A 17,703-nucleotide genomic window follows, 5' to 3' on the forward strand; every position below is an offset into this window, starting at 1 on the left:
GAATATAATTTCTAAAATCATATGTTAGAGTGATAATTATAGAAATTTATACATTTAAAACTCTACATATAATCAAAATATACATGTAGTTATATATCGGACGGATTAGATCAGATATCCGCTTCTCGAAATTTTAGTATTTGTGATTTGCTTCGATTTTAACGGATATTGATTTTTGTACTTACTTTGCTTCGTAAGTTTATAGATATCCAAGTTTTTCGGATCGAATCGAAACGAATAACGAATCAAATCAAATTTAACGGATAAAATGTCCGACGATGAAGAAGAAAGGGTCAGATAAATCTTTTATGTTATTTTTACTGTTTGATTTTCAACCCCTTTGGCACGGTTAGAATATTTGACATTAAAATATAGTTTCGCAGTTAGTTTAGATATTTTCAGAACTTTTGCAATATTTGCTTCTCAAACGGCTTAAGAGCACGATTATTGGAGGTTCTTAGGGTAGGGTTCTTAGCGGAATATAAGAACCCGTCTCTTAATTTTTAACTAAAAAAATTAAGAATCGGTTCTTAGTTTTTTTAGTTAAAAGTTAAGAGACGGATTCTTATATTCCGTTAAGAACTCCACCCTAAAAACTCCCATCAATGATGCTCTGACACTTATCTCCTCTAATGCAACAGCCTATTTTTTTAAGTTTGGCTTTGTTTTCGCAATTTGTGGACATGGTTTGATTTTAGAACATATCCTTAGAAGGTCTTGTACGATATATCTCGGATCACTTATTTGGTTATACCTAATTTTCGTATTAGATATATAATTATGCATTGTTGTTAGTAAACTCTGCTTGATGTATGTACCTCATATCATTGTATAAAATTATATGTATTTTCTTCTCTCTTAGACACATCCAACCAAGCAACAAAGAAGAATCAGGTTTGTACTTAAGGTGAAAGTTATCAACTTAACGGGATGATATAAAAATGATTCCTGAAAATTTGGGTTCAAGAGGGGATACTGAAGGCCCGTTTAAGCATTAAAGGGCCTTTAAGCATAGAAGGATACCGGTTAGCATCCAAATTAGGGATTATATTAAATGTTTTCCGTCATAAAAATCAACTATTTTTTTTAATCGAAAAAATGTTACTATAAATGTTTTTGAATGTTGTATTTATAATACTCTGGTTTTTATAATGTTTAGGAGTATAAAAAGAGGAGAGAAGCAATGAACAAATGGTTTTTTTATTCGCAAACAAAAGATATACATGTGATTATGTGAGAGCTAGACTGACAAATATCAGCGGCCATCTTCAATGTGTAATCTTGTTACATTCATGATGCTGTCATAGCCAATGGCGTTAGTATCCCCTTGTGCTGATAAGATTTCAACACGGAGCAAGTGCTCAGCCTCTTGTGGTTCAGGATACTGTTCCGACCACTTATGCTTGGTTTTTGTGCCTCTCAAGCCCTCAAGCTCAGCAGCTACTTCTTTCATCCTTGGTCTTTCCTCTCCCATCAGTCTTGTACACTCAACAGCGATTCTTGCAACTTCCTGTATCGCCTTTTGATTATCCTCATTCATTACTTGACCGTCAATAATCTCATGCAACCTTTTCTCTTTCATGGCAGAAGCAAAGTAACTCACAAGATGTTTTGAGGTTTGTGGCCTATCAAAGCACAATGCCTTTTGACCTGAGAGCAGCTCCATGAGGACCACACCGAAGCTATAAACATCGCTCTTTTCGTTCAACAACCCTGTGTTGTAGTATTCAGGGTCTAAGTAGCCTAGAGTTCCTTGCACCATAGTTGTGAGCTGCTCTTTATCCATCGGTATTAATCTTGAAGCACCAAAGTCAGCTACCTTTGCAGTTAAGTTTTCATCAAGGAGGATATTAGCAGTCTTGACATCTCGGTGGATGATTGGAATAGAAGCAGATGAGTGAAGATAAGCAAGAGTTCCAGCAATTTCCACTGCTATCCTCAGACGGTGTTCCCATGTAAGAGAAGAATCAAACAAGGAACCGTGCAAGTGATCAAAAAGTGTACCACTGTTAATGAACTCATAGACCAGCAAGGGAACTTCAGTCTCTAGACAACATCCCAAGAGCTTGACCACATTCCTATGGTTGATTTGGGAAAGCACAAGTACTTCGTTGATGAACTGCTCTACTTGGCTGCTGTCTCCAAGCCTAGCTTTCTTGATAGCAACTACCGAGTTGTCCGGTAAAATACCTTTGTAGACTGTTCCTTGGCCTCCCTGACCGAGGATTCTACTTTCATCATAACCATTAGTTGCTTCCTTCATGCCTTCCTCAGTAAAGATTTTGACATCAATATTTGATGGGCCTGCTCCTGAGAGTCGCTGTCTCAACATGCCGCCACCGTTTTGCTCAAAGAAGTGCTTTCGGAGCTCGGTGTTTTTCATGTGCTTCATTTTCTTTTGTACACAGCTAACCACAAGTAAGATGACCAAGAAGCCGATGGTTGTTCCTGATCACATCACACATATATGATTAGAGAGTAATTATTTTTTTCAGAAAATCAAAAATACAAAAAAAAAGTGAGGGGAGCTTACCAAGAAAAATCTGAGTCCATACATAATATTCAGGCCTGACTTTACGCATGCAGCTATTGGTGGTGACATTCAAGTTGAAACCAGACGGGCAATTACAAGGAAGTGTCCCATAGTGTTCTCACAGGTGCTGGAATCTAAACAATTATGTTTATGGATATGCAACAAGAAATGTTTGAGGAAAACAATTAACTTAAAAAAAACAAAAAAATAATATCAAGTTACCTTGGCAGCCTTCTGGAAGGTATGGATTCCCAATGTAACCGGTTTTACATTTGCAGTTATACCCGGCTCTAGTAATAGAGTCTGAACATTCAGTGTTCAGACCGCATATTTTACTGTCTCCAACTTGCTGGCATGTCTGTTCTCCAATGGACCAATCTAGTACTATAGGGAAGTCCGTGACATTCCTCAGATTCAAAAGATCTTGTGGAGAAGAGAAGCTATACATACCATCTTCGACTAGAAAGGCAAAGAAGCAAGGATTAAACTCATTAACAGACGTCTTGTTGTCAAAGCGACGTGATCTGATAATGAAACGACTGCTTCTCTTAGGGACGGAGGTGTGGCAGCAGCCTTCACCAGAACAAATTCCACTTTCTTTTGGTGTAGAGTCGCATAAAGACAAGCATCCAGTTGAGTAGTTTCGATCTCCAATAACCGTGGTCATGACCGCATAAGTGTTACAACCCACGGCAGTGAACCTGTTCTTGTTAGAAAGAGTAAGATTAGCTAGAGATGTGGTGTAGACAACTTGCCGAGTCAATTGTGTGCTGTTGTAACAAGCGAGAGATCTAGACTTGAGGACGCGTAGCTCGCCGCTATGAGAATAGTTGATCACTTGCATGGAGCCAGCGGACAGCTTATTTGTTGTTTCATTACAGGTGAGTCTGAAACTATTGTATCCGCCATAGCAACAATCTGGAGAAAGTCCAAAAGGGTATTCGATGGTGACGTTGCCACATCTATCTTTGCAACCGGGAAGAGACTTGCCATTGATCAGCTGAGTATATGCAAGGGATAAAATTGCCACAAAGAACAGACCATGCACGTGCACCTTGTTCATCTTCTCTCTCTCTCTCTCTCTCTCTCTCTCTCTCTTTTCTCATATCCTTGAGGTATATGTGCTTTTTTTATAGAAGAAACCTCAACAAGTCTTGAGATGTTTCTCTCTTGACTCGTTTCCGCAGACACTTTTCTAATCGAGGTGCAAATATATGACCATTTCAATGTAACGCAAGGAAACGTTCAAGTACGCTTGTTTGACAGTGACTCCATACTTTTGTATTCAAAAGATTTGTAGATTTTGACCCGCGGGACTATTCTTTGTTGATACCCGTATGTTTGGTCACTAATACATTTAAGCATGTATGTTCGATTTTGGTTTCGTTTTCCAGTTTTTTTTTTTTTTTTTTGGTTCGGTTCTGGCTCGATTGTGGTTTTTCGATTAAGAGATATAGGAACTGTTAGGTTATTTATTATTTATGAATTTGAGTTTAGTTTTGATTTAGTTATTTAGATTTTCGATTCGGTTCTGAAGTACCTTGGCAACCCTTCTCATTTGAAAGGTATGGATTCCCATCAAACCCTTCCTTACATTTGCAGATGTAACCGGTTCCACGGACAGAGTTGGAACATTCACTGTTCCAACCGCATATGTTTGCGCTTCCAACTTGCTGACATGAATGTTTACCAATAGACCAATCCAGTACCACAGGGAACCTCGTGATATTCCTCAGATTCATAAGATCCTCTGAAGATCTGAAGTTAAACAAACCATCTTCCACTAGAAAGGCGTAGCTGCAAGGGTTGAAGCTATGAACAGAAGTATGGTTTGAAAAGCTATATGGTCTTACTCTGAAGTAGTTGATCCTTCTAGGAAGAGAAGTCTGGCAGCAACCTCCACCAGAACATGTTCCATTTGTCTCCCTAGGAGTGTTACATGTTGACATGCACCCAACTGAGTAATTTCCAACTTCATTAGTGTTGAGAAACGCGTAAGTGTTACATCCTACTGCAGTGAATCTGTTCTTGTCGGAGAATGTTAAGTTACCAAGCCTTGTCCACCGGTTACTACGGCCAGTCTGGTTCCCTTGGCTGTTGTAACAAACATAGGATCTAGTAACCAGGACGCGTAGCTCGCCGCTGTGAGTGATGTTGATCACTTCATTGCCGCCAAAGATTAGCTTATTTGTTTCGTTACATGTGAGTTTGAAACTATTATCGCCGTCATAGTAACAACCTTGAGAAGTGCCAAAAGGGTAGTCGATTGAGACGTTGCCACATCTAGTTTGGCAACCTGACAATGATTGGCCATTGAGCAGCTGTGTATAAGCAAGAGAGAAAATGGCCATCAAGAACAGACTCTGAATCTTCATATTCTACCTCTCTTTGATCTCTTCTCTCTAACTTTGAACCTCTTTTCAGGTTTTTCTTTTAAGTTTAATTCTTATAGGAAATAAACCTCAAGTCTTGAGATGTTCTGTTGACTCATTTTGGCAGACATTTTTCCACAAAGCTACACAAACAAGACCATGTCAATGTAATGTAAGGAGAACCTCAAACTATCCCATATATTATATCCTAACGTCTACATCTGCTACAGTTTAACAATGTGACTTATTTTTGTATTGTTCAAAGATTACGACGGTTGGTAGTTGCAAGGAATCTTCTAATGAGAAGAAAAGGTAAATATTCGGACAATATAATGATTTGATTATATTAATTATTGAATTGAAAAGCAGTTTGGCAATTTAGAAAGATTAATTAGTTGACATTTGGTCAACCATTAGAACTCCCTCTTCGTCAACCTTCAAAATAGGCATGGGCGTTTTTACAGCAAATTGAAATCCGAACCTTAACCCAAACCGGGAAAAAAAATCTGATCAAATCCGTTATAAAAAAATATTCAAATGGGACTTGAGAGTTATTTACTTTCAGATTTGGATACAACTCGAACCGAACCCAAAAAGAACCGAACTGAATTCGGAAGAAACCAAATCAAGCCTAACACAATCCAAAAATTAGTAAAACCCGAATGAGATCATAGTACCGAAAACCGAAAAAAACAAAATTAATTGAACCATACCGAAAACCGAAAAAAATCCAAATTAATCGAAACATACTGAATCCGAACAGGACACCGAACGCCTAGGTCTACAATGTATTGTCCTTTATTCCTCAGAGTAATATATACTTCAAGTATAAAGTTTTTATATATTTTATTTTAGTGAAGAATGAAGATGTGTAGGAATAAGGTTCATGATCACAACATGTGGGAGTAGAAACAATTAAGACAAAAGCAAAAACCAAGTGGAACATTACTACCCATAAAGACATTGCTCAAATGTATTATTCTGATAGTGTAGTGTACAATACCAATGAAGAGTTATAAACATAATGATTGATGACCTGAGGATCAAGAATCTATCAAGCACAAAGATTCAAATGTTTAGTATGAAAAGGAAGATAGAAGAAACTTGATCAGTTTCAAGGGAATGTGGCCTAATCAGCGGCCAGCTTCAATGTCCAATATTGCTACATTCTTGATGCTGTCATAGCCAGTGCTACTGGTTTCACCTTGTGCTGATAAGATCCCTAAACCGAGCAAGTGCTCATTCTCCTCTGGCTCAGGATAGTTATCCGACCACTGATGTTTGGTTTTAGTGGCTCTCAAGCCCTCAAGCTCAGCAGCTACTTCCTTCATCTTTGGCCTTTCCTCTCCAGTCACCCTTGTACACTCAACAGCAACTCTTGCAGCTTCCTGGATCTCCCTCTGGTTCTTCTCGTTCATCACTTGCCCATCAATAACCTCGTGCAACCTTTTCTCTTTTGTGGCAGAAGTAAAGTAACTCACCAGATGTTTTGAGTACTGTGGCCTATCAAAGCACAATGCCTTTTGGCCTGTGAGAAGTTCCATGAGGACTACTCCAAAGCTATAAACATCGCTCTTTTCATTTAGCAACCCTGTGTTGTAGTATTCTGGGTCTAGATAACCTAGAGTGCCCTGCACCATAGTTGTGAGCTGCTCTTTATCCATTGGTATCAGCCTTGAAGCACCAAAGTCAGCTACCTTTGCAGTTAAGTTTTCATCAAGGAGGATATTAGCAGTCTTGACATCTCGGTGGATGATTGGAATAGAAGCAGAGGAGTGAAGATAAGCAAGAGTTCCAGCAATCTCCACTGCTATCCTGAGGCGGTGTTCCCATGTAAGAGAAGAATCAAACAAGGAACCGTGCAAGTGATCGAAAAGGGTGCCACTGTTAATGAACTCATAGACCAGCAATGGAATTTCAGTCTCAAGACAGCAGCCCAAGAGCTTGACCACGTTCCTATGGTTGATCTGTGAAAGCACAAGCACTTCGTTGATGAACTGCTCTACTTGGCTGCTGTCACCAAGCCGAGCTTTCTTTATAGCAACTATGGAATTGTCTGGCAGTATCCCTTTGTAGACTGTTCCTTGGCCTCCCTGGCCCAAGATTCTGCTATCGTCATAATCACTAGTTGCGTCCTTCATGCCTTCCTCAGTAAAGATCTTGACATCAACATTTGATGGGCCTGCTCCTGAGAGTCGCTGTCTCAACATGCCGCCACCGTTTTGCTCAAAGAAGTGTTGTCGGAGCTCGGCGTTTTTCCTGTGCTTCATTCTCTGCTGTATAAAAGTAACCACAAGCAGAATGCACAAGAAGCCGATGGTTGTTCCTAATCACATCACACATATATGATTAGAGAGAGAGTTGTTGGTAGAAAATAAATGAATCCAGAAACCGGTTAGGGAAGCTTACCAAGAAAAATCTTAGCCCATTCATAGTCTGCTGAACCTGAGTCAGGCTTCTCGTTAATCTCGGTAAGAAGGCAGCTCATAGCAGAGTTATCTTTGTGGTAACCAGTTTTGCAAGGACACAGGAAGCTTCCGTTCGTGTTCTCACAGTTGCTGTTTTCTGTACAGTTATGTTCATAGGTAGTACTAGTACACTCATCGATGTCTGGCAAGATGCAAACAAGAAACTGTATAATAAGCAAAAGCATCTTAAGTGAAGTGACCAAAAGAAGAAAACAGAACAAGTTAATGTACCTGTACAACCGTCTTTCAGATATGGATTCCCATAGTAACCTGGTTCACATTTGCAGACGTAACCTGTTCTGACAGTAGAGTTAGAACATGTACTGTTTACACTGCACAAGCTCGCGTTTCCAACTTGATTGCATGTCTGTCCTCCGATAGACCAATCTAACACCACAGGTAACCTCCTAGTCTGAAGATAAGAATAATCTACCAATCCTTTATCATTTAACTTAAACTTTCCATCTTCAATATCATTAAACTTAAACTTCCCATCTTCAACGACAAAGGCGTAGATGCAAGAACTTCTATAGGGACGCTCAGAAGTGTCGTTGACAAAGCGATATGGTCTGACTATGTACCAACTGCTCCCTGCAGAGACAGGGTTTTGGCAGCAACCTTCACCATTACATTCTCTATTTGTTACAAGTGGTTCCTCATCACATACCGATATGCATCCGAATGAGTTTCTCCGAGTTCCACTAGTTGTCACAAAAGCATAAGTGTCACAACCTACTGCAAAAAGGGTGTTGTTGTCGGAGAGAGTTAAATTTCCGAGCCTATCGTTATAGTAGGCAGCGCCGTTTTGAAGATGTCCAGACTTGTTGTAGCAAGCATAGGATGGAGGAAACGTGATGCTTATCTGGCTGCTGTGAGAAATATTGACCACTCGAAAGCCATTAAAGAATAGCCCTTGCTCGTTACATGTGAGGTTGAAACTGGGATCTTCCTCATGGTAACAACCTGGAGTTGTGCCGAAAGGGAACTCAAGTGTAACATTTCCACATTTTTCTGGGCATTTTAGCTTGGTTTGACACTTGATGGGTTGCGTACAAGAAAGGCAGAACATAGCCACCAAGAACAGATACTCCTGCAACTTCATCTTCTTTGTTTCTTTCTCTCCAAACTTGTTTTCTCTTTGAGTTCTCTCTGAAGCTTATTCTAAGAAAAAGAAAAGGTAGAAGAGTGATCTTAAAAATGATCCGTTTACCTTCTTAGCAGACCAATTCATATTTTTCTATTTTACTTTGTTTCCCAAATCTATAATACAATAATCCATCATCCAATTACACAGCCAAGACTTTTCTACTTTTATGTTGATCAAGGGAAGACCATGTCAGTGTAATACAAGCCATATAATTTCCAAACATCTACGTTTGCTTCCTTTTAACATAGAAAAGAAAAACCCATTTGACAATTCTTTTTAAAAAAAAAACATTTGTCAACTTGAGTCTCTATCAAAATAACTTTTCTTTTCTTTCTACATTAATTGAATAATGGGATTCGAATCTGGACTTTGTTGTGTTACTGCACCTCTAGAGACGTTCCTCTAATCATAACATGTTATGTGTTTTCTTTTAATGGTAAGTGTTTCTTTTTCTGAAGCTGTATTTACCTGCAACCTGAAGTTAAGAATCAGTGACTTTATTCCTCAGCACAAGTGGTGATGTTCTCTTCTTTTCCCTCGTGAAAGGGACCCTTAGTGTCTGAAGATTCCATCAGCGTGAATGGAGATCACATACTCCGTGTAATAACTCTTCTGCCTAAGGTTCTCTAGATCCACGTCCAACTAAAAACAAGAAATGAAACATTTGTATTTGTTACAGTCCGAAAATTGTATAAAGTTGTCAGAGATAATACAGCAGAATGATGAAAATAACCTTAAGCAGTTGATTACTTCAAGCCTTAAGGTTGATATGAAGAAAGTGACCGAAAGGTGCATATACTAAACAATCCTATATCTCACTACATTCTAAACCCTCATTACTGAATGAAACCACAATGATCTCTCATATCAAAGTCTCGAGATCATTACAATAAAAGCATGCTTACAAGACGAGCACAAAACAATTCTTCATTTACCTAAGCTATATACCAATCAAGAGAGTTTGAAGCCAATGCCGTTATAACTAAACACCCAATTCCCTTTGTCTCAACTCCAGTCCCATCCTATCATTCTCAATCTCTCGAGTTCTTGATCCCTTCTCTTGCTAAACCTCTCCGGCTCTCCCACCTAAATCTCTGTTTCTCCAGTTCCAGCAATTCAACTTGGATGTGAAGCTTTGGCTCTTCTAACTGCAGAGTCCGAGACTCAATCCACTGCGTCTGCATCGCAGCTCCTCCCTCTCACCCTCTTCCCCACCTTGAGAAAAGGCATTTGAGCCAAATATAGCTTATTGCATTGGTCACCTTCCCCATCTGTTCGTAAGTGCCAACTTTAACGAACGCTGCAAAGCAAGGTCATGAGGCAAATGCAATCTATTCCCATTGTTATATTAAGGATCAATCATAATACTTGATTGATTCTAGTATCTCTTCATATATGGACATAATATATGTTCTCATTTAATGTACTTCTAATACCCTAGCTTAGACTCGTGTATATAAAGCTCTCTACTGTACATTCTTGATATATAAGAAACATATTAATCTTACATAGTATCAAGAGCTATACGATCAAAAACTTTTCTCTAAATTTTTCGTTTTCCATTCTTTTGTCAACATGAGTGCTAATGGTAACCTCACTTTCGTCACTGACACGATCGCTACCAATGCTCAAACATTGCTTACCGTAAACATGTCTAATGTTTCCAAACTTACCGCTGGTAACTATCTCATGTGGAGTCTTCAGATCCATGCTCTCCTTGACGGCTATGACCTAGCTGGTCACATCGATGGATCCACTCCTGTTCCCCCACCCACCCTCATTGTTGATGATCAGATCACGGCCAATCCAGACTTCACCATTTGGAAACGCCAAGACAAGCTGATCTACAGTGCCCTCATTGGAGCCATCTCGCCGTCTCTTCAACCGCTAGTCTCCCGTGCGTCCACCTCCCTTGAAGCCTGGCTCACTCTTGCTTCCACATACGCAAAGCCAAGCCGTGACCATATCAAACAGCTCAAGACGCAACTCAAAAACTGGAAGAAAGAAACCAAGATTGTTGATTTCTATCTTCAAGGCATCACCACAAGTCTTGACACTTGCCATTCTTGGCAAACCGGTGGATCATGAAGACCAAATTGATCTCATTCTTGAGGGTCTTCCCGATGATTACAAACCTGTCGTCGATCAGGTTGAAGGAAGAGACGTTCCTCCCTCCATTACGGAACTCCATGAGCGTCTGCTCAACCATGAAGCCAAGCTGCTCAATTCCGCTGATGGGACACTTCCAAATGGACCTGTTATAGTCAATGTTGTTCAACAACGCAGCAATAACAACAATCAGCATCGCAGCTACAACAATAACAAGCAGAGGAACCAAGGGTCACAACAAGGCTTCAACACTCAATGGAACCAGTCTCAGCAACAGAATTGCTATGACAACAACAAAGGGCCAAGACCATACCTTGGTCGATGTCAGATCTGTGGCACACAAGGTCATAGTGCCAAGAGATGTCCACAACTCCAAACCTTTCAAGCTGGACTACAACAACAACAAATGACTCCCTTCACTCCTTGGACTCCGCGCGCCAACTTCACTGCGATCAATCATCCTCATGCGAGTCAGTGGGTGATGGACAGTGGAGCCACACACCATATCACGTCAGACCTGGACAACCTTTTTCTTCATCAGCCCTACCATGGAGGCAATGATGTAATGATTGCTGATGGCACTACAGTCCCCATCAACCAAACTGGTTTTGCATCTCTCTCCACTCCTACTCGTTCTATTGCTTTACCGAATGTCCTTTTTGTTCCTAACATAAACAAAAACCTCATATCAGTATACAAGCTTTGTAACAATAATGGTGTATCTGTGGAATTCTTTCCACAATCCTTTCAGGTGAGGGATCTGACAACGGGGGTCCGGTTATTATGCGGCAAGGCTAAAAACGAGATCTATGAGTGGCCAATGACAACACATCAAGTCAATTCTGCGACTACTTACCCTAGTTCAAAGACTACTTTATCATCATGGCACTCAAGATTGGGTCACCTATCCTCCTCTATTTTAAATTCTATTGTTTCAAGCTATTCGCTACCTATCTCTTTACCTTCTCAGAAAAACTTTTCTTGCAATGATTGCTTTATCAATAAGAGCCATAAACTTCCATTTTCTCAGTCAACAATAGACTCTACAAAACCTTTTCAATACCTATATTCAGATGTTTGGACATCACCTATTCTATCATCTGATCAATACAAATATTACTTAGTAATTATAGATCATTTCACCCGCTATTCTTGGTTCTTTCCACTTAAAAAGAAGTCAGATGTCAAAAACACAGTTGTTGCTTTCACAAACCTCATTGAAAATCATTTTAATACAAGGATGGGTACCTTTTACTCAGACAATGGTAGTGAGTTCCTGGTGCTCCGGCAGTTCCTTCAGTCCAAAGGCATTTCGCACTTCACATCACCGCCACATACACCGGAGCATAATGGAATCTCCGAGCGCAAGAACAGACATATAGTTGAGACAGGGCTTACTCTTCTCTCAAAAGCCTCGGTTCCCAAAAAATATTTGACTTTTGCTTTTGCGGTTGCGGTTTATCTTATCAACAGGATGCCAACACCGCTTCTCTCCATGGCGTCACCTTTCTCGAAGCTCTTTGACAAACCCCCAAACTACATAAAGCTCAAAACGTTCGGTTGTGCTTGCTACCCTTGGCTCAAACCTTATACGAGACACAAGCTGGAAGATCGCTCCATCAAGTGTGTCTTCTTTGGCTATTCCACAACTCAAAGCGCTTACTTCTGCTATGATGTCGCCAATGCTCGTCTCTATGTCTCGCGCCATGTCCAATTTGATGAAAAGGTCTTCCCTTTTGCCTCGTTTTCTACTTCACCAGAACAGTCAAATCCACCATCGGAGACACCAACTGAAGCGTCTGCTTCTCAATCGATTCCACTAATACTCGTTTCGTCGTCGAAAACCCCGTTGTCGACCCCTCACCAACTGCCGTCGTCGTCAGCTATCCCCACCGGATCCGTCATCGCATCATCAAATCAGGTACAACCTTCGAACTCTCTATCTCCTTCTGTTTCTTCCTCCTCTGAGCCCACTGCTCCAAATAATAATGGGCCACAACCCACGGCCCAGACAAACCCCACTTCTGAGCCCACTGTTCATACTCAAAATGGGCCGCAACCCACGGCCCAGACAAACCTACCCTCTCCAGACCAGACACTAAGCCCACAAACATCAATCCAAACCCACACAACTAATCCAAGCCATCATTCCTTCTCCTCCGACAGTTCTTCGTCGTCTTCACAACCACCACCACCACAAAATCAACCCCAAATTCGACCCAATACTCACCCAATGTCCACTCGAGCAAAATCGGGTGTGACGAAACCAAATACCAAATACCTCTACTCACTCCAGCTTACCAAACACACAGAACCTCGAACCATCAATCAGGCGCTTAGAGATGAAACATGGAGAACCGCTGCGACAAAAGAGTTCAACGCTCAAATTGCCAATCATTGATGGGATCTAGTTCTGGCTCCTCTTCCTCACGTCACCATCGTTGGCTGTCGTTGGCTATTCACGACAAAATACAACCCCGATGGTACAGTCATACAACCCAAAGGACGACTTGTCGCAAAAGGATACAACCAACGACCCGGTCTCGACTATGCTGAAACCTTCAGCCCAGTGATCAAGTCTACGACGATAAGGATAGGTCTCGGTGTTGCGGTTAACTGTAATTGGCCTATACGCCAATTAGATGTGAATAATGCATTTCTTCAAGGGACCCTTACTGATGAAGTCTACATGGAGCAGCCTCCGGGTTTCATCGACGTTGACAGACCACATCATGTTTGCAAACTACGGAAAGCTATCTACGGACTGAAACAGGCCCCGCGTGCTTGGTATGTGGAGCTTCAAACCTTCCTTACTAGCTCTGGTTTTCACAACTCAGTTGCAGATACTTCACTGTTTATACTAAGACAAGGCGCCTCAGTGGTCTACATCCTTATATACGTGGATGATATTCTGGTCACGGGAAATGACAACAAGCTCATTCTTCATACTCTACAGACTCTTGCATCTCGTTTCTCCGTCAAAGATCATGAAGAACTTCATTACTTCCTTGGAATAGAAGCATCCAGAAGCTCTACTGGACTTCATCTATGTCAGAGGCGTTACATTCTTGATCTCCTAGACCGGACAAAAATGCTTGGAGCCAAACCAGTTATAACTCCAATGGCCACTTCACCGAAGCTTTCTCTACTTTCTGGTACAAGCTTGCCAGACCCTACGGAGTACAGAAGTGTCGTCGGCAGCTTGCAGTATCTTGCTTTTACCAGACCAGATATCTCATTTGCTGTTAATAGACTGTCACAGTTCATGCACTCACCCACGGATGATCACTGGAATGCTGTCAAAAGAGTCCTCAGGTACTTAGCTGGCACGCATGATCATGGAATTTTTCTCAGATGAGACAACTCTATCAACCTCCACGCTTTCTCAGATGCGGATTGGGCAGGGGACGCAGATGATTATGTGTCTACAAATGGGTATGTTGTCTACATTGGTCATCATCCGGTTTCATGGTCCTCTAAGAAGCAAAAGACCATTGCACGGTCGTCTACGGAAGCGGAATATCGGTCCGTTGCCAATACTTCATCTGAACTTATGTGGATCTCCTCTCTGCTTCATGAGCTTGGTATACGCCTCCCTCGTTCTCCTACCATATATTGTGATAATGTTGGGGCTACATATTTATGTGCAAATCCGGTGTTTCATACTAGAATGAAGCATGTAGCTTTAGACTATCAATTCATCAGAAATCAGGTACAATCAGGGGCTCTCCGTGTAGTTCATATCTCCACCAAGGATCAGTTAGCAGATGTCCTGACAAAACCGCTCTCTCGACCACTCTTCATCAACATCACAAACAAGATTGGAGTGGCAAAACCCCCCTCCATCTTGAGGGGGTGTATTAAGGATCAATCATAATACTTGATTGATTCTAGTATCTCTTCATATATGGACATAATATATGTTCTCATTTAATGTACTTCTAATACCCTAGCTTAGACTCGTGTATATAAAGCTCTCTAATGTACATTCTTGATATATAAGAAACATATTAATCTCACAATAAGAACACATCTCTTCAGAGAATAACTGTTTGGAACTCATGATTTTTCTAACGTCATCCTTCTCTTTATCATTCAAGTAACCAATAGAATCCAAAAGCATAGGATTGATTCTCAACTACTTGACAAGAACTTCAAATCATTCAAACTTATCCTCACACTGCTGAGGCTAAACATGACAACCTCTCCCAGACATAACTATACAAACCGATCTCCACTTGCCCCTTTCTTCTGCAAAACCCCAAACTTTCTTCTAACTACTCTAATCATCACCTATATAAGACACAGCGGTTATCAACAACTTCATCATCTTATCAGTCCACTGCCATGGAGACAGACCGATGGATCACAGACCCTTTAGCTGATTTGTTGCTGTGACCATCACCATTCACCACCTTCCTCGTTGAAACTTGGCCAATCATCACTCACTTGCTCAGTCATCGCTGTGACCGTAGTAAAGGGAAGACCTTGATGATGAACTCTCGTTGTAGATCGAATCCTCCGTACACCATGAACCACTCCTCCTTGAAGGAAGTTCCCATCCATTTCTTATCTCTTCTTATTAGATAAAAGCATAAAACCTTTTCACCACAATGCCAAAATCTCAAGTGCTTGTGAGAAAACTATCTCGTTGAAACACTAAAGATCGAAACTTTAGTGAGGAAACTGAAAAGTTTGAACTTGCTTCCTCGTCTCCACTCGGCAGCTTCTTTCTTCCTCCTTTTTGTTTAAATTTTCTTTTCTTTTCAAGTCCAAATGTTTAGCCCCACAAATTATTGTCGTTATAAAATGACAAGTGTTTCCTTGTGCTTGGACTTGTATTTATAATTTTTTTTTGCAGCATTTGTCTCTTTCCTGCACAAATTCGTTATTATAATTTTTCTAAGTTTTTGTCACAAAAATAGCGTTCAATGAAGAAAATAACAAAAATAAATTTTATTAAATGATAAAAATATAGACTTAGGGTTTAGAGTTAAGGAGTGGAGTTTTGGAGATAAGGTTTCAAATTTTAAAAAATAAAAAATTAAAATTAAAATTTTCAAAATAAAAACGAGTTATTTTGGTCATTTTTAAGGCTATTTTATGATAAAAACTTTAAAATGGCTATTTGAGAGAATTGTCATTTGTCTTATTGAACTCCATTATAATGGTTCATTTAATCTGGGAGATTGGTTGTTTTTCAAATTCTATTTTTAAAAAATTATTTGCATAAATGAATTCGATTTCGATATAAAACACACACACTCATAAAGTATCTATACTATTAAAAAAAAATCATCGTACAAATCAATTTCAAAAAGTTGTTGCACATATTCATTTTTAGCCCAACCTATTACGTATAATTTATACTATTAAAACAAAAAACATTTATTTGAGGTACCCTTCTGTTTTAAAACTATTTACGGACCCATGAAATTTCCTTATTAAAAATATATGCTTTTTATTTAAATCATAACAAAATCTATTTAATCCTAACGAAATATTTTTAATCCAACAATATTTAGTTTTAAGTTTTTCTTAAATAACTGAACAACAATAGAATCTCATATTTTAACTAGCTCTTAATTTTAGGATTGATTTGTTTGTTGTATAATTGTTTTGATCTATTTTGCACTTAAAAATATTTCAGTATATTTTTAACATCTGAAATTAAATTATAATTAAAAACTATGTGAAAAATATTTTCAATAATTTAAAATATTTATATGTGTTGCAATTATCATTTAAAATGACCACATAAATGTTAATTTTTAATGAGGCTCTCTCTCTCTCATCTTGTCCTTCTTAACCAAACTATATCTTTCAGAGGGAGGATGATTTTCGTTTTCTTTTTGATGTAAAATAAGTCTTCGATCAAAAGATCGATTTAGTCTCTTCGCTTTGGCGATCTTCCTTCGCGTTAGGCAATTTTGGTGTGTGTTTCAGTTCGATTCAGAGCTCTGTTCTTCATGGATTCAACCCTTCTCTGTTCGGATTGATTGAATAAAGATGTTGTCTTTCCTCCTCTTTCACAAATCACTTAAATCTCGTGTTGGTTGAATATGTTCTTCTTCTCTATCGGTTTATGCATCTATTCTTTTCAGAAAGGAGTCAATCTCTGCTCATCCTAGAATGGATCCGAGATCGGCGCAGGAGCAAAGTTTCCTTGACGGAAAGAAGACGGTGGCGATGAAATTACTTTCGTTGATTGAAGGAAGATCCAGCAGAGTCGGCATCTCCAGATGGTCTGATGAAGAATCTTCATTAAATCATTCGAAGTTGATTCTCTGTTTTAACAACCGGTCTAGCCAGAAGCTCCGATTTCAAACAGCGGCTTTGGTGAAAGTTAGGAGTTCATGGAGTACAAGTTAATGGCAGTTGTGGCTCTGTGGTGGAGAAGATGATTAAAGATGGTGGTTGGAAGTCATAGAACCGCCGTCGACTTAGATCTCCGATTTGCATGCTTTAATTTCACCACGTCGCTTGCTCTGTCTTCTAATGCTTACACGTGTAAAATAAGTATGTTTATGTGTTGTACTCCTCTGCCTTCGGGCTTATGAAATGCAATGTTGACAAAAAAATGTTAATTTTTAATTTTAAACAAAAAATAGAAAAATTTTATTTTCTAAATAAATTTGAAAAATTTAAACAAACTATTTAAAAAAAATGTTACAGCTACTCATAATATTGACACATATATTAAAATCGTAGAAATAATTATTTTCTAAATCAATATGACGTAAATTTACTAAATATATGCGCTTATAAACTATAACTTTACATAAATTTTAAATATTTTTTAAATCAACATTTAAAATTTTAAAATAATGTTAACTTTCTAAAATCAATCTTCCGAGTAGAAATTTTTACAATTAATATTTACAGGTTATTTTATTAAATATGTAAAATATGTGTCAAGTACAAATGGGTCTAACCAATAAATTTTTTATTTTTATTGTGATTTAACAAACGGATTGATAATTTTATCAACAAAATATAATTCCGCATTTTCGAAGCACAGATCAAAATCTAGTCAAATATTATAACAAACCCCTATTTTAGCAGCCAAATAAC

The 17,703-nt window shown here is 39.2% G+C and overlaps 2 protein-coding genes, 1 long non-coding RNA gene and 1 pseudogene across 3 annotated transcripts; 1 reads left to right on the top strand and 3 right to left on the bottom strand.

Moving 5' to 3' along the window:
• Window positions 1-1,184: 1,184 nt before the first annotated feature.
• Window positions 1,185-3,680, bottom strand: LOC106436586 (annotated as a pseudogene).
• Window positions 3,681-3,902: 222 nt separating this feature from the next.
• LOC125590313 (wall-associated receptor kinase 2-like) lies at window positions 3,903-5,635 on the bottom strand. The gene has a single exon (XM_048763775.1). It carries the CDS (start codon window positions 4,906-4,908, stop codon window positions 4,042-4,044), a length of 867 nt encoding a protein of 288 aa, XP_048619732.1. The 5' UTR covers window positions 4,909-5,635; the 3' UTR covers window positions 3,903-4,041.
• A 219-nt stretch (window positions 5,636-5,854) lies between these two features.
• Window positions 5,855-9,854, bottom strand: LOC106436581 (wall-associated receptor kinase 4). Its single transcript, XM_022713268.2, has 4 exons — window positions 9,254-9,854; window positions 7,605-9,162; window positions 7,315-7,515; window positions 5,855-7,231 (listed from the first exon to the last, which is right to left on the bottom strand). Exons 2-4 carry the CDS (start codon window positions 8,473-8,475, stop codon window positions 6,039-6,041), a joined length of 2,265 nt encoding a protein of 754 aa, XP_022568989.2. The 5' UTR covers window positions 8,476-9,162; window positions 9,254-9,854; the 3' UTR covers window positions 5,855-6,038.
• A 5,879-nt stretch (window positions 9,855-15,733) lies between these two features.
• LOC106436582 lies at window positions 15,734-17,252 on the top strand. The gene is made up of 2 exons (XR_001287154.3): window positions 15,734-16,640; window positions 16,734-17,252. It is a non-coding gene; the product is annotated as an uncharacterized LOC106436582 (long non-coding RNA).
• The last annotated feature ends 451 nt before the right edge of the window (window positions 17,253-17,703 follow it).

This window comes from Brassica napus, chromosome C7 (genome assembly GCF_020379485.1).
Source record: "Brassica napus cultivar Da-Ae chromosome C7, Da-Ae, whole genome shotgun sequence".
NCBI lineage: Eukaryota > Viridiplantae > Streptophyta > Magnoliopsida > Brassicales > Brassicaceae > Brassica > Brassica napus.

What these genes read in the sequence shown, in the direction of transcription:
- LOC125590313 (XM_048763775.1), bottom strand. Translation starts at nt 4,908, where the DNA reads ATGAAGATTCAGAGTCTGTTCTTGATGGCCATTTTCTCTCTTGCTTAT.
- LOC106436581 (XM_022713268.2), bottom strand. Translation starts at nt 8,475, where the DNA reads ATGAAGTTGCAGGAGTATCTGTTCTTGGTGGCTATGTTCTGCCTTTCT. An exon ending in TCTGAAAGACGGTTGTACAG is followed by an intron (nt 7,516 to 7,604) that starts GTACATTAACTT and finishes GCATCTTGCCAG; the next exon opens with ACATCGATGAGTGTACTAGT. An exon ending in ATGGGCTAAGATTTTTCTTG is followed by an intron (nt 7,232 to 7,314) that starts GTAAGCTTCCCT and finishes TGATGTGATTAG; the next exon opens with GAACAACCATCGGCTTCTTG.